A 24,243-nucleotide genomic window follows, 5' to 3' on the forward strand; every position below is an offset into this window, starting at 1 on the left:
AAAAAAAACGAGCATGTATAGTAAGGTGTTTTTAGGCCCCACAAAACGACCATGTATCATCAGGCTTTTTAGCACCCCCAAAAAAACGACCATGTATGTATAGTGAGGCATTTTTTGGTGAAAAAAACCCCGACCATGTATAGTCAGCCGTTTTCTGCTGAAAAAAACAACCATGTTTTAGCCGAAAAATTTGCATGACAAAGTATTTCTTGTCCTGCTGTTTGTTTGTTTTGTTTGGTTTTTGAAATCTCAAAGTTGTGAAGCAAACTGAAGAAGCGCTCATTGGCGCTGAGGCGTTAAAAATTCCCATGTTTATTAAACGAGATATGATGAGTCAACCACATTACATGTGCTTATAAAACGCGGAAATCTAAAAGCATGAGACGCATACTTCTATGTTTAAATTTCATTTAATTTCTCATTTCAAATCTAAAACGATTCAAATTCAAGTCAACATAGGAAAACAAAAAAATGAGGTTCCACTAAAAATGCTATTTTTCACACTACATCCATGCCTAGCCCCCTGGCCACCATGGTGAGGGCCCGCACGGCTCCTGACGTCCCGCTTGGGTTGGCCTCCTGCTCGGTGCTTCCGCCAGGTTCATCCTCGATGTGCGGAATGGTGCTCATCACGCAGTAGACGGGGGAGTCACCGCCTTGCTGCGGGCTGGACTGAGCCGACGGCTCCTCCGAGGAGGAGCAAGAGGAGGATGAAGAGGTGGACAACGGCGGGGAGCAGTGTCCGCTGTCGGGCGCAACTGAGGCCCTCTCGCCGCGGCTTCGTTGACTCTTGCGAAGGCTGACGGCTTTCTTGTTCATGTTCTTCATGATTTCTTTGGTCACCTCCTCCGTCTCCACGCGCACCATGTTCAGCTTCAGGTAGCCGTCCACGTCCTTCCTATATCTGCAAAAAAAAGCCACGATTTTTCAATTTGTGATTGAATCGTCGATGACAAATCTGATGCACATGAATGGCAAAGGTGACACTGGATAGTAGAGCTATGCTTTGCCGGTCTCCATTTTGACCCGTTTACATGACCAAATATGGTTTCTGGTGATGTCACCGACCTGAATCGCGAATGTCCCGAAGGCCACTTGAGTTCATGTTTCTTTCGGAGGTGAAGAGTGAGCGTGTAACACCAGGAGAACACCTTGTCACAAAGGTGACATTTATACTTGGCCATGCCCCCCGCCTGCACATGAAACATGACATCACTCGTCTCACCGGAGTCAACAACTAGATGCCAATTGCCGTCCGACTGTCCGACTGACCTCGTGCACCCGCTTGAAGTGTTGGTTCATGGTCGGGAAAGTCTGACAGGAATACGCGCAGCCTTCCACGGAGCAATGGAACACCGAGCCCTCGTTGTGGACGTCCGTGTGCTTCTGGAGGTCTCGCTGGTTCTTGAACCTGCCGTGAAAAATGACAAAGACGACTTTGGGTCACGTCTGTGTCGTTTACGGTATTGCCGCGTCGGAGCGCGTGCGTGCGAACGGACCTTTTATCGCAGAAGTCGCAAGGGAAGGGGCGCTCGTCGCAGTGTCGGAACCTGATGTGGATCTTCAGGGCGGGCAGTGTGGTGCATGTCATGTCGCAGAAAGGACACTTGACCTGATTCACTGCAACACACAACATGACAAGCATTCATTCCCACATTCGTTCTGGTACTTTTGACTTGCCGTCTTTTTCGCATTCACCGCAACTTGACAAACGTCTACCAATCAAGTCAGACGTCAGTTTACGACAACAATGCAAACTAATCTGTGGCTTCATCACTTCGACGTGGAATGCTTCATGAAACATTGACATGTAAACATGCGGACTGAACATCTTAGGCACTCAACTTATCTCGACACTACATCAATAAAAAATATACTGTATTTTCCGCACTATAAGGCACGCCTAAAAACATTCAATTTTCTCAAAAACCATCAGTGCGCCTAATCGTCCAAAGTGCCTTATATATGGATCAACATTATAATTTCTTGGACGTAGTATTTTAAATGTCCGTAAAGCGTTTTGTTACACCTGCAGCGAAAGTGAGGGCACTAAATAAATAATGCTGTATTGTATTGTATTATATTCCCTTTAGCATAGCTCCATCTAGTGGATGCATAATGCAACCGCAACCACTACTGTAGCTTCTATTCTACGCGCCTTATAATAGGGTGTGCCCTATATATGAAAACAGTTTTAAAATAGGTCATTTATGAAAAGGTACGTCTTATACTCCGAAGTGCCTTATACAGGGATGGCAATGGCTAGTGATGAAAAAAGCAGAAAGGGGCGTGGCCTGGACGGGGCGACCAATCACAACAAGTAAGACATCATACACGTCCAATCGCAGGGCTGTTTACAATCGGAGGATGGAAAGACTGATCGGGAGAGCTCGTGAAAACTCGACGATAAGGTACCTGACCCCCCCTAAAATTTTCTCAACGGATTTAGACGATTCACAAAAATGATCAATTTAAGAAATAAAACGGTGGATTTCCGCGGAAAATTGCCATCCCTGCTTATAGTGCGGAAAATACGGTACATACAGTATATGAAGCCTTCCGACGACCAAGATGAAGCAGTCAATTATTTCCGCCTTGAAAACTACATTTTCTACTATGTTGCAATGTCGATTTGCAGTTTGACTCGTCGCGATGAATGAATTTAGAATGTGACGATAAACACTGCGCGCAGTTTCATTTCAGGCTTACTGAACAGTGACAGTTTTGTTTCTATTCTAAATGCAAACTCGATCTCAATGCATGAGTGCGTACGCGAGCGTAAATGCTTACCATGCTGTCGTACGTGATCCCTCAACAGTCTCTCGCTGGAAAAGGCTTTGCCGCAGTGTTCGCAAACCAACGATTCTATGAGTCGGAATATCAGAAGAGTGAAGAATCAGGTGGGATGTCGAAATGCCGCTTTGCGGCGTCGACTCACCCACGGGCTGGGCCTGCCTGTGCAGGTGGTCGTAGAGCTTGGTGTTGCTGGAGAACATGCTGCCGCAGGTGGGGCAGGCCACCAGCCTTTCTTGCGTGTGGCTGCGCATGTGTTCTCTCAGACGGTAGCGGATCTTGAAGTAGGCGTCGCAGCCTGGGGGGAACCACTGAAAGTAAAACGGGGTCCGCAGAGCAGAAGCTTTGACTTCAAAGTCCTTACCTGACCAGCGGCATAGGAGAGCCTGCTGTTGAGACGAGAGCAACTGCTGCTCGGCACTTTCAATGTGATTATCCACGTGGCGGTAGAACCACTCGGGATTGAGAAATGAGCTCTGTGGAAAGACCAACGTGTGAATTAGCGAGTGCAGTGTTCTCCCGTTGCAGTTTATCATTCGAGCTCCGGAATGCGCTCTTTAAGAAGTCTTTCCAGTAGAGTTACTTCTTGGAATGCCCTTGCAGGTGGGAAAGGAGAGCCGCAGACGCCTATGCATTTTTAATCCATTAATCAAAAACCAGGAGAGCAGGATAAAAGATAAGAAAACCTTTATTAGTCTCGCAATGGAGAAATTACCAATTCACAGCAGCAAAGTTATGAAAGGAATAAGTAGAACAACAAAATATAGGAGCTGCTGCAAAGGCAGTCACTCTCGCGGCGCCATTTTGAAGTCAAAATAACACAATACAACACATAGGACACAGACAGTCGTGCAATCTTCACCACTTTTCTGCATACACTTTGTTGTCTGAAGCAGTTATAGATGAAAGAGGAGAGGATCAAAGTGTCCTTTCACCAGTGGATCAGAGACGTCATGCTGAAAATGTGCACACGTCTGCTACAAGCTAAGTTTTGAAAGCAAACAAACAAGCACACTCAGACCGGAACTGCTGTCAGCCACAGCTCATACCCAGAATTAGTTTTTTGCCTTCAAATACGGTAACAAGGTTTCTGAAAAGTGAGCTTTAATATACGTAAATGTAGTTCGATCAGTTTAAATGGGTTTAAAGGGTGCAGGGTTATAATAATTTCGGATTTTTCATGATAATTTGATTTCATTTTGATTTTTTTAAAATTCTGAAATATTTAATTGGTTTTAAAGTGGTTTTGTTAGATTTATTAAGTTTAGGATTTCCTTTTTTTTTTTTAAATACATACTGTATGTCGTATTTGTTGAGCGCAAGATTAATGGTCAGTATTGTGTAATCATTTAAAAGTAAAACTACATTTCCCAAATGACTGCCTTCTTCTGTATGGCCAAACAGTAACACAGAAAAAAAGATATAAAGCTCATGAATGAAATTAATTGGCAAAGATGAAACAAGGACATTTTCAATATAAATGCAGTATTCATTAGTGTTATAAAGGGTAGTTTCAATTAGTTAATTTTTTTAAAAGCAATCATTTTTATTTTATTTCCTCAACGAGATGTTTGTAATTTATTACAACAACCTTGGTGGCAGAGGGAAAACAAAAATAAATAAATACAATTTAAAAAAGATATTTTTTTCATATGTTCTTTCTAGACAGATTTTCACCTATTGTGGTTAGGCCTGGAATTTATCAACCCCACGATGTATGTGGGTTGATTCACCGTTAAGTCTGGCTGGCAATGTTAAAAAGAAGTCACATACGTCACAGTTCTCCCATTGGCAGATGTGTCTGTTGGAGCAGTCGGGCAGCTGGTTGTTGCTCTGCACGGCCTGGCTGCAGGCGGGCAGGTCCAGGCGGGACTGGAGCAGCTGCGAGCCCGCGTACTTGAGCTTGGCATGGTAGTTGTGGAAGTATGCGTGTGCCTCCAACTCTGCCGGGCTGCCCATGGAGACAAACAAACAACCTTTCCACAGGCAAGCGTACTCGTCTGGGAACCACAAACAACATGGTCACTGCGATGCGTGGATCACACAATGCAAATGAATGTGCTCTCATGAGAGTTTGGCTCAAGTATCACCAGCCTCACCCAGCTCCTCCAGGGCGTCCTTGTCGCCCAAATACTCTGTCAGATGAGCGGACATGTGGTCACTCAGCTCCTCCATGCCGCGCCCTCTGAAATTGCACGACGCCCATTCACAGAACACCTCAAAGCCGTCTAGTCTCTTGGTGGTCATTGTGCATTTAGACGCTGTATAAAAAATACATAATATGTCATCTGAACAGCATAAGCAGTGTAGACGATATAAACAGCATAAACAACAACGTAAACAATGGCACTTGTGGGTAAAGTGAGTTTGGTGAGAAACACACAAATAGAACAGACGGCTATGATGAATTCCAATGTTAATGTGTAAAAGTTGGTATGAAATGGCCAACATCCTTGCTACCGGTCGTTTAACATGTGTCAGACAATTTTAAGGACTTATTGTTCGCTAATTGTGAAAGACGTGGTACATATTTTCAGTTGATATTTGTTACATGAAAGTTTCCGACAATATGGGAAATTTCTTACAAATATTTATGTGACGCCAACCATCGAGACACCGGTTCCCTCCTTGTTCGCAGTTGTTTACTTCCGGATTGCCTTGGTATCAACCCGGAAGTGTATTTTTCTTCTTCGTGAGTTTTTTAAAAGTAGAACGTTTTCACGTCCCGAAAGATGGCCCTCTGTCGCTTTTTGAATTTATTATTTTTTTGCACTGACCACATTTTGACGTAGTTAATTCCAATGAGGTAGCAAAAAATTCTTATTAATACCATGAATAAATTACAAATATTATTGACTCGCTCATGGACAACAACGTAAACAATGTACGATCTTAAACATGAAGCAGAACTGCCAGTGGTCTTTAAAGTGCCCCCACTAATCATTTATTCACTGTCTCATGCTGCACTGGAAACACACCAGACTTAACCATTGAATAATTTATGCACTTTTATATCAGCATGACTGCTTCGGAGGAAAATGGATGACAACACCCCAACGAGTAAATAAAATGAAACAAAATACAGATGGGCATACAGCTGGTATTTCAGTCAGTATGTTGTATGCGTTGCTGTCACCATTTCTTAGTTTGAATTTTTCAGCATAAGCAAACTATTTTTTTCAAATTGATCTTATTATCTTACTAAACAATGTGCTCATTCCAGGCGTATTTTCTGCCTCACTAACATAAGATGTGTCGATGTTACCCAAGTCTTCAATTTCCTCCAGGGGCCGATACTGCTGTAGTCTCACCTGTTGACACACGGATGTTTACCCCCTTTTTTACCTGAAAACATGATTTACTTATGATGTTACATTACGATTAAACCTAAAAGTATTTAAGTCACAAACACACAAAATAAGTAAGTCAAAAGAGTTGACATTCACTTTTTGTTCTTTAATCTGAGTTAATTCTGAACAAACTGAGAAGCGCACACACACACACACACACTCGCAGACACACAAAAAAAGATTACAGCTAACACATTGTCATCTGCTTCCGTTTGTCTTTTTGTCCCTTTAGAGCTTTTTTTCACTGATGAGTTAATGCGACGCCAGCCATAATAAAGCAGACCACTAAATCAAAAAAATAAAAAATAAAAAAACATGGTGGCGTTCAGCACCAGGGAGTGGGAGTGGACATGGTGGCACTTGGTTGACTTCCTTGTACTCCTGGTGGTGACATGGACACTCACACACACACACACACACGCACGCACGCACACACACACACACGCACACACACTCAAGTACTGTGATGTTTTTGTCTGTATTTTTCCGCAAAGTATGATGACATTGTTCTCGTAACAATTTGGCTTTTTTTTTTGCAGTCCATAATATTCCGACTGCTTTTCTGGTCACTGTATTTTTGCATTTCAGTGTGGCCTGAAGACTCCCACTCAAAATGTAAGTTATTGGCCTCATGTGGATTGTTTCTTTACATATCGAAGTGAAAGTCAAAGGTCAGGCGAACAAGAGTGCAATTTCCTTTCAAAACCACAGTTGTGTTAATAGTGTAACAGTAAGGTTGCAGCAGGAACCACCTCACTGGTGTCTGTTTACTTCATCGCTTGTACAGCCACGACGAGACTAATTTTTTTTTGTGTGTTACTACTAGACATGCATATATTTCAAACAGCACAGCATATATGGACCCTAAAAGGCTCAATGTACAAGCTACAATGCATACTGTAAATCGGGGTGGAAAAAAGGAGGGCCTTGCATGCGAGCTACGGGGAATTCTAGTCCAATTGATTTGGTATCTTAGCAACAAAACGGATGAAAGCCACTGATGGGGGGGGGGGGGCAACAGCAGAGGCACTGTGACAAGAAAGTGGGCCCTTTTTTTTCCCCTCCTCACAAAATGAGTTTTTACAATCACTGGATGTGGAGTTCACGTGTAAAATGCCCTTTTGCACACATAACCATGGCTCTTCGGGACTAATGTGCAAATTAGGTGCTTAATTAATCATAATAACAATAGCAGAAAATGCAATTGGGATTTTGGGAAAAAATTGTGTGTGAATCCTGGAAAGCGGAATGAAAAAATCTAGAATTATGTGCAATGATTTGAAATGATGTGGAAAGTTACTGAATACTCTTTGATGATTCTGAATAGTTTCAAATGATATGCAATGAATGATATGGAATGATTTGTTTGAAAAACACGCTTGATGTTGGTGAAAAAATGTGGAGTGATGTGCAATGATATTGAAAGACAGAGAATGACATGGAATGATTTTAAATGTGTCACGTTGGAATGAAAAATGTGGTGAAAGTGTGGAATGATGCCGAGTTACATTCAAAGTGACAGAATGATGCGGAATTATATTTGTGAAAAATGACGTTCATTTCCAAGGTGAATTCAATGAGCTGAACATTGAGAACAGGGGTGGCCAACCAGTCGAAACTGGTCCCGAGTCGATCGCGGGAGATGTAGGGGGAAATGGGGCAGGGGGAGGGAGGGTGTCTGTGTGCGTGTTGTTAATATTCTATATTATTATTGTGTTAGTGTACACTTCATCTTAAGCATCCTATCAGTTTCACTTCCACAAAAAAAGTATTTACAAACTAAAATTAAAACGCAGGTCGCCTTTAATCTACGGTGGCGCGTCACCTACATCACCGGATGTTGTTTGCGATCAGCAGTCTGGAATTGCAGCTTGCGGTCAGAGCTGTTGCGATACATCTATTATTTTAAAATGATTATTGTCATTCAATTTGTTACATCTGCACCGATGGCGCTGGCAAATAATGGGAACGTGGAGGACAGGGAGAAACATTTTAAAACGGTACACGTGAGCTACGATCGTGACGTTTATGCACTTAATGGGCTGCAAAAAATGCGTCCTGTGCCTCCGAGTCTGGTGTCCCTACGAAGGTAGGCAGCGATTTCCTTTTCACAAACTCACAATTTCTTGTATCTGCTTTAGTTTTCTGTTTCGTTCATGTTAGGGGCCGTTATGGCGGCTGCTCATCATGGCATACGTGCGTGTGGGTACACGCAATGCTCGTGCGCTAATGGTCGATCGAACGATGGAAGGTTGGTTGGCTTGAAATGTAGATCTTCAGTCTAAAAAGGTTGGGGACCCCTGGTTTTAGAATTTCGAATAGGAATTATGGGAAACTGTTCTAGTGAATGCGTCAGAAGGAATAAATGGGCAATTTTTGAATGAAAAATGTGGAATTGTGGGAAAACTGAGGTCAAAATAATAGCCCCCCGGCATCAATTTTTCGAATATGTCGAGGTTGGAACGGTGAGAATCGGTCAAGAAAGGTGGACGGAGAATAAAATATAATTAAGTAAAATAGTGTCGAACAACATATGCGTTACGCTTCCAAAACTCACTCGAGAACTCAGCCCTGAGCACACGCACATTTGCTCTCCCTTGCGCAAACACGCGTTGTACAAGTACATGAGCTCAAGGTGAAATGAGGAAAAAGGGGGCGTGAAGCGAGTGCACGTTCACGTTGCAAAGAGGCTGACGGAGATACGTGTGTTACTGTTTGGCCTCGGCCAGTCTATTGCTGATCTCTTTGTTCTTCTTGGTGACGCCCGCCTCCGCTGCGGCGGCTTCTTCTTTCTTTTTGGCGGACGCGGAAGCAGCCAGCACCTTCTTCTCCTTAATCTTCTTTACAGCCTTCCCCGCCGTCGTTTTCTTCGGCCGGATGCGAGATGCCGGCTTGTCCGCCTGTGGGGGGAAAAAAAACAAAAAACAGTAGAGAATGTAAGTTTAAAAAAAAGCCGAGTGAATTCAACTCTATGATTTGAGCATGCATAGCCTTAAGGTGTGCTTTAGGGGTGAATGGGGGTCAGTGTCATGACAATTACACAGCACAAAAAGGGTCTTTGTGCTTTTTCTTGCGATGGGAGAAAGTGACATGATCAGTTTTTACACATTCTATTAGTTTTGGTTCGTGCACATGATGACTTTTGTACATAGGATGTAAAAACTCTACACACCCCTGTTCATATGGCAGGTTTTTGTCAATAATTTCAAAACTATTTCCGCCTTTAATGTGACCTTTAACCTGTACAATGCAATTTTTTCCCCTTGTCTTTTCGAGAAGATAAATAAAAATAAACAACTGAAAAATGCTGCTGGCCAAGTGTGCCTACGCTCTGATACAGTAACGGTGATATAGCTGTGCTTAGAATAGTCCGATCAAAATTCAAACTCATTCAAATGAGAGTTTGTTTGACCTGACCCATAATCTCTTTCACCTCAAATAAAGTTCAGCTCTTCTTAGTTTTGACTTTTCCTGACAATCGTTTTGCTTTCCACAGACGTCAGACGGATTTGGGCTAACACAGACTGCTATTTGGCTTTTTTTGGGGGGGGGGGGGGTCCCTTGCAGTAATAACACGCTTATATTTTTCCTCAAAATATTTAGAATATAATAAATAAATAAATAAATAAATTACTACGCATTTTCTCCATCAAATTTGTGACTGTCTTCTCATTAATTAATATTTTTTTGAAAAAAAAAACAAATGTCTGATCACATGAAGACCTTAAACTAGAATTTAGGTCTTGAAATGAATTTGTTTGGGGGTCAAACTGTGTCCCCTCGTAAAACTTTTACAATGTTAGCTCTACATTGTCAACATCTTAAATTGTAAAAACAACAATCATGACAAAGGGAATGGAACATGATGGCCCGCCGACATTGCCATGCGACAAATGTCAATCAATTGTTGATTTGCGTTGCGTAAAACCAAGTTAACTACCATACATAAAAAAAATTAAAATAATCGTGACACACATTAAACAGGCAAAAAAAAAAAAAGGCCCCAAAAAAATGTCCGCAGGACCAATCTGTGAGGCACGATCTACACAGCCTCACCGAGACCGAGAGGAGGCCCGTGGAAAACAATGTGGTCATCTGCAACTACGCGTTTGTCGTATGAATCCACAAAATTCTCATGAATGACTGATGGGATTAATCAAAAGAAACGAGGTGACGCAGGCAACGAGTGAAGAAGAGATCTTTCATACTAAGAGGAAGGTAGTGCGTTGTGCGTTGTGCGGTTGTGTGGCGTGTAGTCTGGGGTGAGCCTCCATGCTTTTCTAATGGAAACACACCTGACTACAGCAGATTTAGAACAGAGCTGCTGTCAGCCTCTGACACGTCCTACGAAAATGAGAGAGGGAGGGAAGGGCTACAATGAACACATGTTGACTGGCGCACGTGCACACGCGCGCACACAATATGGGGCGACCATTACCGTCGCGGGTGGAAAAAATTGAAACAGCAACAGATTGGATACCCTAACCAGGGGGTCGGCAACACGCGGCTCTTTCGCGACATCTAGTGGCTCCCTGGAGCTTTATAAAACATGTTTGAAAATGGAAAAAGATTTTGATAGTAGGCTAATACAGCTCAAATACATATAAATATTTGTTGCAGCTCCAAAAAAGGAGAGCTGTGATGTTGGTTTTTTAAAACGTACACTTTATTTATGCTTTTAAAAGTCTCGACAAACACACAAGTCTGCGTCCGACTCGGTGCCTTCTCTCTTCTCGTTCGACTCGAGAGGCGTTCAAAGACAGCCTTAGAAAAACGGAAATTAATGATCACTTCACTGACACTAAGAAAAGGGAAAATAATGCACCAAAACAAACGAAAAAAAAATCAAGCGAGGAAATCACAAAATAAATTCTATGTGGGCGTTTGTGAACACACAACAAAGGAATGAATAACAAAGAATTCTGAGACAATCCAGTCCTATACATGCATACAGCATGTGTTTCCTTCATTGTAAGTTTTATAGAAGGCTTTTTTTTTTTTTGCGGCTCCACACATATTTGTTTTTTTTGTCCTATATGGCTCTTTCAACATTTTGGGTTGCCGACCCCTGCCCTAAGCCTAACCCTAATACCTCCACCAAGGCAAAACAATCTTTGTGCACCAAAATAACACATCCACACAAGACCCATTAAATTTCACTGTGAAATGAAATAAAAACATAAAGGAAATCCTAAAAAAATTGTAATCTGGTAAATTAATAACAATTGTAATAAATAAATAAAACAGAAATACTATATGCCCTGATTATGAAGATTTTATTTACATTCTTTCTTTCGTTTTGATAATCTTGCTAACCAACAAAATATCATAGTACACATTGGATTCGTCAACAGTTTTTTTTTTTTAACAATGCATTGTGTTTTGCATCGTGATTGGCTAAGGTACCGTAGACCAATGCCAACAGTCTGCGCGCTTCATCTCTGTGCAGCTTGGCAAATGTACGTTTGCAACAAAAACAGGTTTTGTTTTCATTCTATAGAAGAGTATTGCATTGTATAATAATTGTCAAAAATAAAGCTGACTGTGCTGTGTGTGTGTGTGTGTGTGCGTGTGTGTGTGCGTGCGTGTGTGTGTGCTCACCTTAGGGGGCTCCTTGCCGGGCTCGCTGTACAGACTGCGTATCCTCCTGCGCTCCAGCAGTTTGTTGTCGGCCGGCTGGGCCTTGACTTGCTCGCCCCTAAAAGTGGCGCTGTAGCTGGTTTCCAGGCTGGTCTCCTTCTCGGCCGAGGGTTTGTACTGGGCCGCTGCCTTGATGGGCTTGACCGGTTTCACGTCCTTGTAGGCCTTGAACTCACTTCTGCAAGACAGCAACAACACAACGTTTAATTGTATCGAGTGGAAGCTGTTTGCTTTGGTAAAGGCTTCGATGTCCCCGGGGGAGCACTTTGCTCTATGGTCTCAGCTGCTCATTTGGCTAATAGCAACTACATGAGTCTAAAAATACAACGTACGCTGTGGAACCTCTGAAGGCGAACACCCCAAAAGTGGTACACATGTGCACAAAGTTAAACAAAACTTGGGAGTTCAAACTTGGGCTGAAATATTTTTAAATTCTATTATATTGAGTATTTTCGCGTGTGTTCGAGTCTTCTGTCAACTCATCCTATTGATGAATTTGGCCATTGAATAAAAATTAATTTTGCATGATGAAACACAATAATGTGGGTGCCATGGTACAGCAACATGAGTCCACGTGGAAAATTTGATCTGAGCAAAGCTTTGATTTTGCTTTTGTTTTTTTCTTTCCTTTTTGTTTTTAATCCAATTATTCGTTGTTGCAGTCCTTGTTCAAATGAAGGCCGAACGATTTATTTAACCAGGGCTGGGTTTAGGCAGGGGCAAGAAAGGGCCTGGCCCCCTCAAATAGATGTTTTGTCCCCCCCCCCAACTAAATCCCCCAAAATATATTATATTTCACATATTTTTATTATCTCATGCCACTTTTCTTTGCTCCACTTCTCACTGTCTTTATCTCTTACTTGCTAATTACAGGATACCATGGTGCCTGGGCCTTTGTTTTGGACATGTTTTTGACATGCCGAATGGTCTCATTCAGTACACCTAAGTAACTGTTAAGTTGTTTGTTAGGCTAGTAGCCTTTGTTTTATTTCTTGAATTTTATTTTTTTTAAAAAACATTTTCCAAAGGGTACTATAGAATTTTTTTCTAAGACATCTTCCTAAAGGTACAGTGGATACATTGGTAGGAGAATGTTAGAGATGGAGCTACCAGGTAGGAGACAGAGAGGAAGGCCAAAGAGGAGATCCATGGATGCCGTGAGGGAAGACATGCAGGTAGTTGGAGTCAGAGTAGAGGATGCAGAGAACAGGGAAAGATGGAAATTAATGACTCGCTGTGGCAACCCCTGAAAAGGGACAAGCCGAAAGGAGAAGAAGAAGAAGATCCTCCTAAAGGTATAAAAATAAATAAATAGATGAAAAAAATTCTGATGGATGGCCTCATTATCGCGGTCAGGAGGTTTGAGTGGCTCGGTGACTCTCAGAGCGACACCAACAACAGCTAGTCTTCATAGGGCCTGATAAAGTGCAGTCAGTTTAGGTTGAGGGGTAGGACATACAACTAACCCGAACCCAAGTTTATTTATGGTTCCTCTAATAACAATAACCATAATAAAATAAGTGTGCCTAGCATTTGAGAACACATTTGAGGCTCTTGTTTCGTGTACTCGCATCCAAGCGAGTGAATTTGCTCATGGTAAAAGGTGCTGGAGCACAATGCCCCCTCAAGATTTGTGGCCACCCCCTCATCCACGCCTGTCTAGTCCGGGGTCTTGTTTTTAACACTAAAAACATCATAATTAAATCCCATCAAATAGTGCCACTTTTGGAATGTTCAACTTTAGCGGTTCCACCGAATTAATATTTGCAGCCTAAGGTGAAAACAGGCCACCGAAGCAATACGGCATAAATATTCATCTGGTCTCTGCTAATGAGCATCATATTGACCGTCCAACTGTGTAAAGTGCATCAGCCTGGCCATAATAGTCTTTCCACCTAATAAAGCTTAACTGCTCATCACACCATATTCTTATTCATGTCTTAAGTGGAAAGAGAAAAATCATAGGGCTGGCAGTCTGTCTACATGCTACCAACCTCCCAAGACTTGATTGAATTATTCAGTCTTGGCCTACATCATGTTCATTACAATGTGGATGCAGGAAGCCAGCGGGCATAAAGTGATTATAGAGAGCAGCATGAGCGATTGCTGCACAAACACGGTCTTTTTGCTAGCGTCATTGGTGCTACATATTGTGCGACATTGATTTGGTAGCACTGGAAGGAAGGCCAAGCGGGAGGGGCGGATCAATACATTTGCCCTATCTTTACGGAAATATCACTCACAGAGGTCACGGGGGTCTTGTAACAGGAGAGCGTACAATAAGTCATGTCACTGCGCTACTGTTTCCGGCTTACATGTTGCACGTACAATAGCATTTCAAAAACACAAGGATCCTGTCACGTACTGTACTGGTGAATCCAGTTATTTAGAGCTATGATTGATTCGTAATTGACAGTACATTTATATTGCCCAATAATGGGCGCAATGTAACTAAAGCGCGGTAAAATGTGATTGATTATTCATGGCCAAAATAAATAATGAATGCTGCGCTCACAGAATGGCTCCTACTCTTCCGATAATCCCAGGTATGTTGTCACACACACACACACACACACACACACACACACACACACACACACACACAGAGAAAAAAAAATGCATTTCCAGTGGTGCCACTCGATGGCCCTTACTAGAATTGATACATCACTGAAGCTGACATTTGCGGCGTTTAGTGTTTAAAGGGAGAATGCTGTTGAAAATGTAGAAATCTATACACTGCAATCCATCAAAATATACATATTATTGTTGTAATAGTAAATTATTGTAAATAAATGCATATATTATTAAATACAGTAATATGTATCATTAAATAGCCTTTACTGATTGAACATGTATTCTGGAATATTTAAAATAAAATGGACTAGACAATTAAGTTGCCGCTTCTTATACTTTAAGAATAAACACCCAGTGTGATCCGCTTTCGACAAAACTGTTTCAATGGGAAATGCATTTCATATTTGAATATAACTCTGTACTATTACAATGATATACATTGGACCCCCGCTATTTGCAGGGGATAGGGACTGGGCTGGCCCACGCAAGTTTTTGACACTCATTGAAATAAATGCATTGGGGGAAAAGAAATTGTAACCCCCCCCCCCTCAAATTTTCTGATAAAGCGCTGATAAACCTCCAATATGAATTTCTGCAAAAATGCGGGGAATTCTTTTTTTAGTATCAAAATAGGTCGATCAGTAGGTGCCGAACCGCGAGTAAGTGGGGTCCGCTCCAATATTAGTATTAAAAGGCTCATAATACTGGATTATAATGCAAGATTATCGTTATATTATATGGTGGAAATCATTATTAAATTGACAAATAAAGGTTTCAACCCCAGGTACTCTGAATAGGTGAGTAAATAAATACCCGAGGAAATCCATCCATCCATTTTCCAAACCGCTTAATCCTCACTAGGGTCGCGGGGGGTGCTGGAGCCTATCCCAGCCGTCTTCGGGCAGTAGGCAGGGGACACCCTGACCCGGTTGCCAGCCAATCGCAGGGCACACAGAGACGAACAACCATGCACACTCACACTCACACCTAGGGACAATTTTTAGCGTGTTCAATCAGCCTGCCATGCATGTTTTTGGAACGTGGGAGGAAACCAGAGTACCCGGAGAAAACCCACGCAGGCCCGGGGAGAACATGCAAACTCCACACAGGGAGGCCGCAGCTGGAATCGAACCCTGTACCTCTGCACTGTGATGTCGACGTGCTAACTACTGGACTACTGGGCCGCCCAACCCGAGGAAATGTGGTATGAAATTAAAAATAACAACATATAGTATCGTAATGGTACAACATGATCACAAATATTGTAAAACGCCATTTGATAAGAAAGTGATGTGGCGTTCATGGACCATCTGTCAAAAATAATAATAAATAAGCATGTCATGATGAAATATGTAACTTTTCAACATCCTCCGAGTCTTAAAAAAGGATAAAAACGTTCGAAAGAAATGTAAAGATGTCTCGTCGACGTGACCTGTAGCTGCTGCTGGAAGTGCTCATGGTCTGCTTAATGTGTCTGTTGAGAGCGTCGGCGGCCGCCCTGCCTTGCTCACTGCCGGCGGGCGCCTGCTGGTCTTTCCTCTCGGCGGACTTGTCCCTCCTGGCCGGCTCCTTTGTCTCCTTCTCCTGGAGCTTCTCCTCGATCTCGCTCTTCTCCATGCCGGTCTCCATTTCGGCGGCCACTTGCTCCAGCTTCCCCGCGGTGGTGGTGTTAGCGCCGGCTTTGGGGATCCACGGGTGGTCGTGCTTCTTGGGAATGGGCCACGCTTTGTAGTCCTTCTGGTACTGGGTCTCCGGGATGAAGGGGCCGGCCGCTGGCTGGTACTCGTTCCGGGGCTTACAGCTGGGCTCCGGACGCACTTTCCACGCCTTAAAATCTTGCCGCATGACGGAGGAGGCGTCCGAGGCGGCGGCGACGGCGCCGGCGGGCGGTGCCTTGGCGGCCTCCGGCTGGCTCTCCGGAGCGGGCCCCTTCGGCTGCTTATGCTGAACGTCCGAATATTTGGTGAAGACCAGGGGCACGGCGATGTCCGCCTTGTCCAGGTCGCTCCAGAAGCGGTTGATGCAGCAAGCCCGCGTGATGCACGGCCAGGCCATGGTGCTTTTTGTCCACGGTGGTGCTGATGCGGGCTCGTTAGCGAGTTTCCCTGCTGGCTGCTTTCCTCCTCCTGCAGGACGTCGGAGGGTTCAACGGACGTGCAGCACTCGTCAAGGCGACCCCACCCACGATTTGCACCTGAACGCAACTGCTAGTGTAAACCAGCAGAGGGAGGAAGTAGCACTTTGCTTTATTGTGGGGCGGGGGGGGGGGGGGGGCAGTGTAGAATTGGAGTACACTATTACAAATCAGACACGCACACAATACAGAAACATGCACCTGCTGTGCAAATTACAATTAAATGACTAAATATTTGCTATGTCTCAGGCAGCTATTTCGGCACATCAGCGTGTGTGGGTGTGGGGGGCGGGGGGCATACTCGCAGCACCCCCACCACTCCCGTGATATTTTCGTTGTATTTGGGGGCGTCACCCCGCATTTTTCGTGTTTACTGGAGGCTTGTGTTTTGTTTGATTTTTTTTTTACGGTCAAAAAATTGTATACCCCCAAATGTATTTCAATGGACGTCAATTATACGTGGAATTTCACTATTGGTACCCTGTACCTATTACCCGCAGATACAGAGCAACGGGTTCATTGTAATTGGTCCAAATTTTGTTTATATACAGTAACGTTTGGCAACAAGAACAAGAAATAAATGCCACTGAATGACAGAAGGTACAATTAACACATTCAGCAACCTTTTTGAAACGGAGCTAATTCTTGGCTAGTGATGAATGCAAAGGGATACAACTTTGTCACACACTGCTGAAATAAGATAATTGTTCAAATTACTTTGATGCACTTAACATCTGTGATTTCTCCGAATTATTAAAGAATCATTGAAATATCAATGTGACTTTATTTCTAGACAGCCCTACAAGGGTTTACATTTCAAACATTCCTAGGAAATCACAAGGCCTTATTACTATTCATCTTTTTTTCTTTTTAAGAACAGGCCTGCAGCCCACTCATGCGGTGATGAGGGATTGAACAAAGGTTGGTCAACACAAACCAAGTGGTTAGTCAGTTTCTCGCAAACAGGTCCAAGGTTCGTGGTTCAAGTCTCGCCTTGGGCATTCCTGTGTGGAGTTTGCCTGTTCGCCCTGTGGTCGCACGGGCTATTCACATGCCAAATGTAAGTTAGGGGACTCTAAATTGTCTATTAGTGTGAATGCCCTATGATTGGCTGGCAACCAATCCGGGGTGTTCCCACCTCTCGCCTGAAGTCAGAGTGAAAAGCTCCAGCTCCTCTGCAAACTTAACAGAAGATTGAGGCATAATAAATTGTGCACATTCATACAGCAATAAAATCAACATTGCTCGTAAAAGTATAACATAATTAGCAATGAAGATATCCGAGTCAGGAGTTGATTGAGAAAAATATTTTTTTCAACCTAAAACAACTAAATATCAGCGATCAAACGTGACTCATCGTGAGGGGAAATGTTGAGGCAAGAACATCAATACAATAGTTACGCGAAACACAAATCAAATGCTTTGTTCAGGTAATATTTAAAGTCATTGAAGCTGGCATTAACAACAAGCCATACTTCGGTTTATGGATCTAATAAACTGGCTGGCAAGTGTGTAATTGGTGCAGCAGCACCTTCTTGTGGTCTCCCTTGCTCTTCAACGGCGATGAAGTCCCACGTTCACAGGGACGGCGGGCTAAATCCCATGGACTGTTGTCTCATGTCTTTATATGAACAAGTCCATTTTTTCCGATTTGTTTACACCATAAAGTCCACGCCACAAGATTTCACCTGTTAATAAATGCAAAGGCAGACTGTTATGGTATGTGCATAAACAGAAAATGATGCCTGTACAAAAATAAAAATGCTCACGTTTGATTGGATGTCATTACATGGTGCGGTGGTTTTGAATGTCGCTTGAAGGCCTCGCGCACTACATACAAAAAGATGATATAAAAGCGGCAGTCCGGACACAAAATGGAGGATGTAGTTCATTTGGCGGCAACCTCTTCCTCAGGCTCAGGCTCAGGCTCAGGCTCCAGCTCGGGCTCCTCCTCGGGATAAAGTCTGCAGTACTTGTCCACCATGACGTCCAGGTCGGGCTTGACGTGGCCGTTGACGTTGAGCACAGCGAGACTGCGGTTCCACAACTTGGCGGGCACGGCGTCCAGGTACGCCCGCAGCCGCTCGCCAGCGGCGGCGGCGGCGCCCCGCTGCTCCTCCATCCTCAGCACAGGCAGCGTGGAGAGCACCTTAAGAAAAGCGTTGACATTGGGGAAGAACTTGATGTCGGGCAGCTGCAGCGTCTCGTGGATGGTGGCGGGCAGGCGCACCTCCTTGCCACGGTGTTTCCACTTGATGCGCCAGCAGTGCAGCTCGGCCGCCAGCGTCTCGGGGCTGGGCAGGTCGGCGCGGTACATGTCGGCCGAGTTCTCCTCGGTGGTGTTGAATTTCATCTGGCCCATGATGGCCGGAACCAGCGACAGACACTTGAGGACTTTGAGGTTGACCTCGGAGAACATCTCCTCCACCTCCTGCATGACGCTGTGGATGATGGGCAGCGTGACGTACTCGCGGTAGTAGGCCTCCGCTTGGATCTCGCCCATGTCGGCGGCGCGCTGCCTCTGAACAAAGAGCCGGGGCACGCGGACGGGGATCTCCAGGGAGGCGGCCATGTTGGTGGCCTCCTCGTACCAGAACTCGTGGTACACGTCGATGTTGTCGTTGACCTCGACGAGCGAGTGCATGACGGCCGTCAGGCTGTTGGCGGCGCAGAAGGCGTCCGGCGTCTCGCCTTGGAGGTTCCGGCCGAACGCTCGGGTGAAGGTGAGGACGCTTTTGAGGACCACGGCGGTCATCACCATCTCAAAGTCGGCCAGCGTCTCGGCGAGGGAGTAGGCGCTGGCCATCGCCGCGCCGTCGAAGGCGCCGTCGGCATTCCGGTGGATGGCATCCAGGCAGGCGATGAGCGGCGGCAGGATGTCGAGGAGCACGTCGAAGACGTTGTGGCGCTCGGTCCAGCCTTCGCCGCAGGCTTGATGGAGCGCCGCGGCCTTTTCGTCACTTTTCTGCGAGTGAGCGGAGATGCACGTGGCCAGCAGGGCCTGCGCCGGAGCGCTCTTGAAGAAGGCGGCCAACCTCCGCAGGGTCTCCATGAGCACCTGCACGTTGGGGAAGGGCAGACTGTTGGCCAGGTGGATGTTGAGCGCCATGCGGGAGCAGGGCATGTAAAGGGCCAGCGGGTACTTCTCCATCAGGTGCACGGCCACCGCCTTCATCTTGGTGGCTGACGCCCCGGTCACTTTGTGCGCCTGCCCGCGGCAATCCTCCATGATGAGTCCCCAGCGCTCGGTCAGCTGCGCCTCCAGACGCTCCACCAGCGCCAATTCGTCGCCGTCGAACGGCACAAAGTCCAAAAATTCCTCGCGCAGGACGTTGTGCTGGTTGACGAAGCGAAGAAAGAGCGGGAGGTGCTTGTCGCCGCCGAACTCCACCAGGTCGTCGGTGACCAGCGAAAAGAAGCGGCCCTCCCTGGCCTCCATCAGCACCTCCTCCCTCACCGTGTTCTCACACACGTCGAGGAGTTGGCACAGCTGCGCCGAGGAGAGGAACTCGCCGTTCACCGGCGTGGCCTCGAAGCGCTTCCTCAGGGCCTCGTCTCCGGCGTGCATGCGGTACTCCAACAGCGCTTGGAAGTTGTTGGGCGCGTTCTCGCCGTCGAGATCTTTGAAGGTCTGAAAGGGGATGCGCTGTTTGGCCAGAGTCAGGACCACCTCAAACAGGGAGCGCAGGTAATCGCGCAGCTGTTTCTCCTCCGCGGACATCTGCGGCTCTTCTACGATCTGGTCTTCGGGGGCCGCGTCTTTTTGGGACTTCTCAGCAGAGGACGCCACTGAGGAGAGTCAAGAGGGGATGTAAACTTGATTGATAGTGAAGTGGTTAGGACATGACGTGACTTTCAACGAGCAACTTATTGCATCATATGCTCTCAAGCTGAGCAGCATCTTTCTCAAAGCGAATCATGATCGCACTGAATCGTTCCACTTTAAAAGGGACTGTCCTCGAATTGTATTGCAACCCGCGGATCAGACTTTCGTTTCCAATGTCGTGGCAATTTACTCACATCTTCTTTCCTTGATTCGTCTTAGGTCCTCCTCTGTCTGAAACCAAAAGGAAAATTCCAAAAGAAGAAAGTTTAACTTACAGAAGCTGCACTTAAAGAGACACAATGTTTTTTTTTCTCCGCCTCACAAGTTCTTTGATCTGCTTGCGGTGTTTGACGCGAGGATTCGCCAAGTGGCTGGTCAGATCGAAGATGGTGGGAATGGCCGTATCCTTGAGTACCGTCCTGTAGGGGCTCTGACACAGACACACAACTTTTAGACCTTTCCACTATGATGTCACACGTACTTCAACCCATCTCTAACTATACCAGAAGAAGACAAACGCTTGAGAAATTGATCTAGGAAACAGGGTCAATGGCTTGAATGAAGATTTAGCCGCCTTCTCGTGCGCTGTAGTGTGAACGTGTGCAGTCCGTCTAAAGTAATCAGAAGCACCCTCTTGTTTCCAAACATGATGAGAAGGTCTAAAGACTTGGACAATTGAATACGGGTGCGAGGTACTCACAGTTCTGTATACTAGGGCCGGGTCAAAGTGTTTGGCACACAATCTGTAGTGCTTGTTCAACTGGTCGGCAGTTTTGGCCTCCAGGTCCGCTCTGCGGCAGTTCTCGACCCAGATTCGACATCTGCAAACACACAAAACACACTTTGTTGACATGATTTCAAACACACAATACATTCTGGGGTGGCCCGGCGGTCCAGCGGTTAGCTCGTCGACCTCACAGTGCAGAGGTCCTGGGTTCGATCTCGGCTCCAGCCTCCCCGTGTGGACTTTGCATGTTCTCCCCGGGCCTGCGTGGGTTTTCTCCGGGTACTCCGGTTTCCTCCCACATTCCAAAAACATGCATGGCAGGCTGAATGAACACTCGAAATTGTCCCTAGGTGTGAGTGTGAGCGCGGATGGTTGTTCGTCTCTGTGTGCCCTGCGATTGGCTGGCAACCGGTTCAGGGTGTCCCCTGCCTACTGCCCGGAGATGGCTGAGATAGGCTCCAGCACGCCCCGCGACCCTTGCGAGGATAAAGCGGATCAGAAAATGGATGGATGGACAATACCCTCTTGGATTAGCGTGTTCCCGACACATTGCCTTAACCTCAAAAGGATAAAACAGGGTTGGAGGACAATAACAATAACGACATACATCGTTCCTCTCACCAAATTGACAGAGTGGGTTGAGCGGTCGCGCTGAAGGTGCCGCTTCATTCCTTTGCGTCACGGGTTCAAATCACATCCTGTACATTTTTCTTTTGTTTATTCTCTTTATTTATTTACCGGTATACATACTATGCTTACAGTGTCTTCTACCCCACCGGGAGTTTTAAACGAGACATGTATTTATTACAATACAATATGACTTAATTTATATAGCGTATTTCAAAAGAGCTGCAGCTGTAACAAAGCGCTTTACAAATAATATAAAATAACAAAAATACCGCAACAAAAGAAAGTGCAAACAGTCAATTAAAACACAAATTCAGAGCAACAGCCTCTTATTGGGTCAAAAGAATAAAGGTGTGTCTTTTAAACAAGTTGTAAAAAATGGACAGAAAGGGAGCTTGCCGAACATTTAATGAGAGATCCTTTAAGGAAGGCCCGGCAACAAAAAAGTCTCGATCCCCTCCGAGGCTGCGCTCAGCCCTCAGCACCTCCAGTAGTGTCTGGTCCGCCCGCAGGCCTTAGGCACCAGGCAGGTGCTTAGGGGTGGAAGAGCTCAGAGAGATAAACTGCGGAAAGTCTATTTAAATATTCGAACAGAAAGTGAAGTATCTAATAATGACCTTTAAAATGAACTGGGAGACAGTGAAGGGGAGCCAAAATTTGAGTTTTGTGCTCCCTCTTACGAGTTACAGTTAGGAGGCAAGCGGCAGCATTTTGGATCATCTGGAGACGCTTAAAGAAGGACTAGCTGATTCCAAAATAAAATGCATTACCGTAATCTAACCAAGACGTAACGAAGGCATAGATTACTATTTTTCAGTGCTGCTGGGAAAGGAAGGGCTTTACCTTAGACAGCTGCCTAAAATACTGTCAAAGAAATTGATTTCACAACAGCACCGATTTGCCTGTCCAATTTAAAAGTCAAGTTCGAGAACGTTTGCTTCCAGTTACCTGTACTGTATAAAATATTATATCTTACCTTTCGGGGTCCCTGGGAAAGCGGAAAAATGCCAAATCCGACTGGGTACTCTTCCGTGTGCAGTTCGGGGCCGCACAAAAATTCGGCATTTTTCAAGCTAACTCGTTAGCAAACTTGGCTACTCCTCCGTTCGACTAACCTTGCTATTGTTTTAAAAGTCGTTTTGTTTCTCAGCTCCGGCAAACCGGACAGAGCGAGCCTAACTGCGTTTAAAAGGACAGTGTTCAATAAATAAGACAACAGCTCAAAAGCGTTCCATTTGACGGTTACTGAATTTCGCGAAGCGCCAAACAAAATGACAATCTTTCAGTAACTGCGGCTCATATCTCGGCTATTGATTGGAGCGAGACAAAATAAAAGCTACAATAATTGGTTGATTCCATGAGCTGTTGACCAATCACATTACATCCAAAGCCTCTTCCTCACGTAAAATGTACGTCACAGAATCACATGGTTTGTCAATGCTCCCTGCTGCCAGCGATCACATCTATGACAATGACGTGCGTATCTTTTTGGCTTTTTGTTCGACCCATTATAGATATGCGTAATCGCTTACAAGAAACACTTCGGACAGGACATTTCTCCTTAATTTATGTTTTAAATACTATGAGGGATCGAACGTTTCCGTGGCTCGTTGGTCTAGGGGTATGATTCTCGCTTAGGGTGCGAGAGGTCCCGGGTTCAAATCCCGGACGAGCCCGTAATTTTACCGCCTTGATGCAAGTTCGTTTCATAGAACATTACAAAGGAACCTTCGTGCGCTTTAGGAATATCCAGGTACCAAGACGACGTCATTTAAACACTAACTCACGAGGAGCGAAGTAATACAAGGAAGCCGCTTTCAAGCTATTTTTGTTGTTGAACACACATTTAAGAGTCATTCTGAATAGAATATGACCTAAGGGCGCAAAATTAACAGCGGGCTCGTCCGGGATTTGAACCCGGGACCTCTCGCACCCGAAGCGAGAATCATACCCCTAGACCAACGAGCCAAGTAGAAAATTGTATCCTCACTTGGGTTTATAACTCTCGAACGTCGTTCGCAATTGACCACAAACGTGATGTGATATGAAAATACTTATTACAGTAAAAGCTAAATCCCAAGAATCGCAGGTCTGCGGTAAAATAACAGTAAAATAGCTTCCATGGCAAAGCATGGACGAGCATGAGTATATTTTGTGAATGAGACTCAAAGAAGACACAGACCATTTCAATTAACTTCTTTTTATATATCATACATAAGACTGTCTTAATATAATACAAAGGGCATTGTCATAAACACAGCAAAGTCTTGACTAGATCTTACAATCTGTGGATACATGGACTTATCCTCCCCCCGCCCCCCCCATGCTGTTCAATTCTCTAGTGCATGTTTCATGTACAAAAAAAAAAGGTAAAAAAAATGTGAAGTATAAAATGGAAAAAGAAAAGGATCAATCCAAATTAAATAAGAGGATTTCCACTTCTGCTGGGTGTCCAGATATGTCAACAAGAATGTTTTGTGTCTAACCCACAAACGGAACAGGCGTATGAAAGATGGAACCTTATTTTAACGTATATAAAGATAGTTTTTTTAAAATTCACCATGTGCTTCTC

General features: G+C 44.8%; 4 protein-coding genes and 2 non-coding genes across 10 annotated transcripts in view; 1 reads left to right on the forward strand and 5 right to left on the reverse strand.

Moving 5' to 3' along the window:
- Nucleotides 1-391: 391 nt before the first annotated feature.
- LOC147197457 (histone H4 transcription factor) lies at nt 392-5,433 on the reverse strand. Its single transcript, XM_086126407.1, has 10 exons — nt 5,379-5,433; nt 4,893-5,054; nt 4,567-4,793; nt 3,158-3,269; nt 2,939-3,091; nt 2,791-2,865; nt 1,500-1,620; nt 1,273-1,411; nt 1,069-1,193; nt 392-904 (listed from the first exon to the last, which is right to left on the reverse strand). The coding sequence occupies exons 2-10, from the start codon at nt 5,038-5,040 to the stop codon at nt 499-501; spliced, it is 1,506 nt and encodes a 501-aa protein (XP_085982533.1). The 5' UTR covers nt 5,041-5,054; nt 5,379-5,433; the 3' UTR covers nt 392-498.
- A 795-nt stretch (nt 5,434-6,228) lies between these two features.
- map6b (microtubule-associated protein 6b) lies at nt 6,229-16,557 on the reverse strand. 2 transcript variants are annotated; one of them, XM_086126053.1, is made up of 4 exons: nt 15,790-16,557; nt 11,745-11,961; nt 10,439-10,487; nt 8,898-9,043 (listed from the first exon to the last, which is right to left on the reverse strand). In XM_086126053.1, the coding sequence occupies exons 1-3, from the start codon at nt 16,410-16,412 to the stop codon at nt 10,443-10,445; spliced, it is 885 nt and encodes a 294-aa protein (XP_085982179.1). In that variant the 5' UTR covers nt 16,413-16,557; the 3' UTR covers nt 8,898-9,043; nt 10,439-10,442. The 2 variants fall into 2 exon arrangements, with proteins under 2 accessions (XP_085982178.1, XP_085982179.1); XM_086126052.1 differs by lacking the exon at nt 10,439-10,487 and having other exon boundaries at nt 6,229-9,043.
- A 1,226-nt stretch (nt 16,558-17,783) lies between these two features.
- Nucleotides 17,784-22,963, reverse strand: thap12b (THAP domain containing 12b). Of its 3 annotated transcripts, XM_086126101.1 has the most exons (7): nt 22,648-22,963; nt 21,018-21,138; nt 20,640-20,747; nt 20,512-20,548; nt 18,395-20,280; nt 18,261-18,321; nt 17,784-18,179 (listed from the first exon to the last, which is right to left on the reverse strand). In XM_086126101.1, exons 1-6 carry the CDS (start codon nt 22,734-22,736, stop codon nt 18,277-18,279), a joined length of 2,286 nt encoding a protein of 761 aa, XP_085982227.1. In that variant the 5' UTR covers nt 22,737-22,963; the 3' UTR covers nt 17,784-18,179; nt 18,261-18,276. The 3 variants fall into 3 exon arrangements, 2 of the variants coding, with proteins under 2 accessions (XP_085982227.1, XP_085982228.1); XR_015102524.1 differs by having other exon boundaries at nt 18,261-20,280; XM_086126102.1 differs by having other exon boundaries at nt 17,784-20,280.
- Nucleotides 22,964-23,275: 312 nt separating this feature from the next.
- trnap-agg (transfer RNA proline (anticodon AGG)) lies at nt 23,276-23,347 on the forward strand. Its single transcript has one exon. It is a non-coding gene; the product is annotated as a tRNA-Pro (tRNA).
- Nucleotides 23,348-23,567: 220 nt separating this feature from the next.
- trnap-cgg (transfer RNA proline (anticodon CGG)) lies at nt 23,568-23,639 on the reverse strand. The gene has a single exon. It is a non-coding gene; the product is annotated as a tRNA-Pro (tRNA).
- Nucleotides 23,640-23,855: 216 nt separating this feature from the next.
- Nucleotides 23,856-24,243, reverse strand: part of dyrk1ab (dual-specificity tyrosine-(Y)-phosphorylation regulated kinase 1A, b) — a 12,920-nt gene continuing 12,532 nt past the window's right edge. For both annotated transcript variants that reach the window (XM_086125160.1, XM_086125159.1), the window contains one exon: nt 23,856-24,243. This exon is cut by the window's right edge and continues 3,488 nt beyond it. The gene's annotated coding sequence lies outside the window, so the exon portion shown is untranslated.

The sequence above is a fragment of the Hippocampus guttulatus genome, chromosome 12 (genome assembly GCF_054856545.1).
Source record: "Hippocampus guttulatus isolate MCC_2025c chromosome 12, RoL_Hgut_1.0, whole genome shotgun sequence".
NCBI lineage: Eukaryota > Metazoa > Chordata > Actinopteri > Syngnathiformes > Syngnathidae > Hippocampus > Hippocampus guttulatus.

Bases quoted from the DNA above. Each gene is read 5' to 3' on its own strand.
- LOC147197457 (XM_086126407.1), bottom strand. From the start codon at position 5,040: ATGACCACCAAGAGACTAGACGGCTTTGAGGTGTTCTGTGAATGGGCG. The intron at 3,270-4,566 runs GTATGTGACTTC...GTCTTTCCACAG, and splicing joins GCCAATGGGAGAACTGTGAC to AGCTCATTTCTCAATCCCGA. The intron at 2,866-2,938 runs GTGAGTCGACGC...TCCGACTCATAG, and splicing joins CAGGCAGGCCCAGCCCGTGG to AATCGTTGGTTTGCGAACAC.
- map6b (XM_086126052.1), bottom strand. From the start codon at position 16,412: ATGGCCTGGCCGTGCATCACGCGGGCTTGCTGCATCAACCGCTTCTGG. The intron at 11,962-15,789 runs GTCACGTCGACG...GCTGTCTTGCAG, and splicing joins ACTTCCAGCAGCAGCTACAG to AAGTGAGTTCAAGGCCTACA. The intron at 9,044-11,744 runs GTGAGCACACAC...TTCCCCCCACAG, and splicing joins CCGGCAAGGAGCCCCCTAAG to GCGGACAAGCCGGCATCTCG.
- thap12b (XM_086126101.1), bottom strand. From the start codon at position 22,736: ATGCCGAATTTTTGTGCGGCCCCGAACTGCACACGGAAGAGTACCCAG. The intron at 20,748-21,017 runs GTGAGTACCTCG...TGTCTGTGTCAG, and splicing joins CGGCCCTAGTATACAGAACT to AGCCCCTACAGGACGGTACT. The intron at 20,281-20,511 runs GTGAGTAAATTG...GACTCTCCTCAG, and splicing joins ACGAATCAAGGAAAGAAGAT to TGGCGTCCTCTGCTGAGAAG.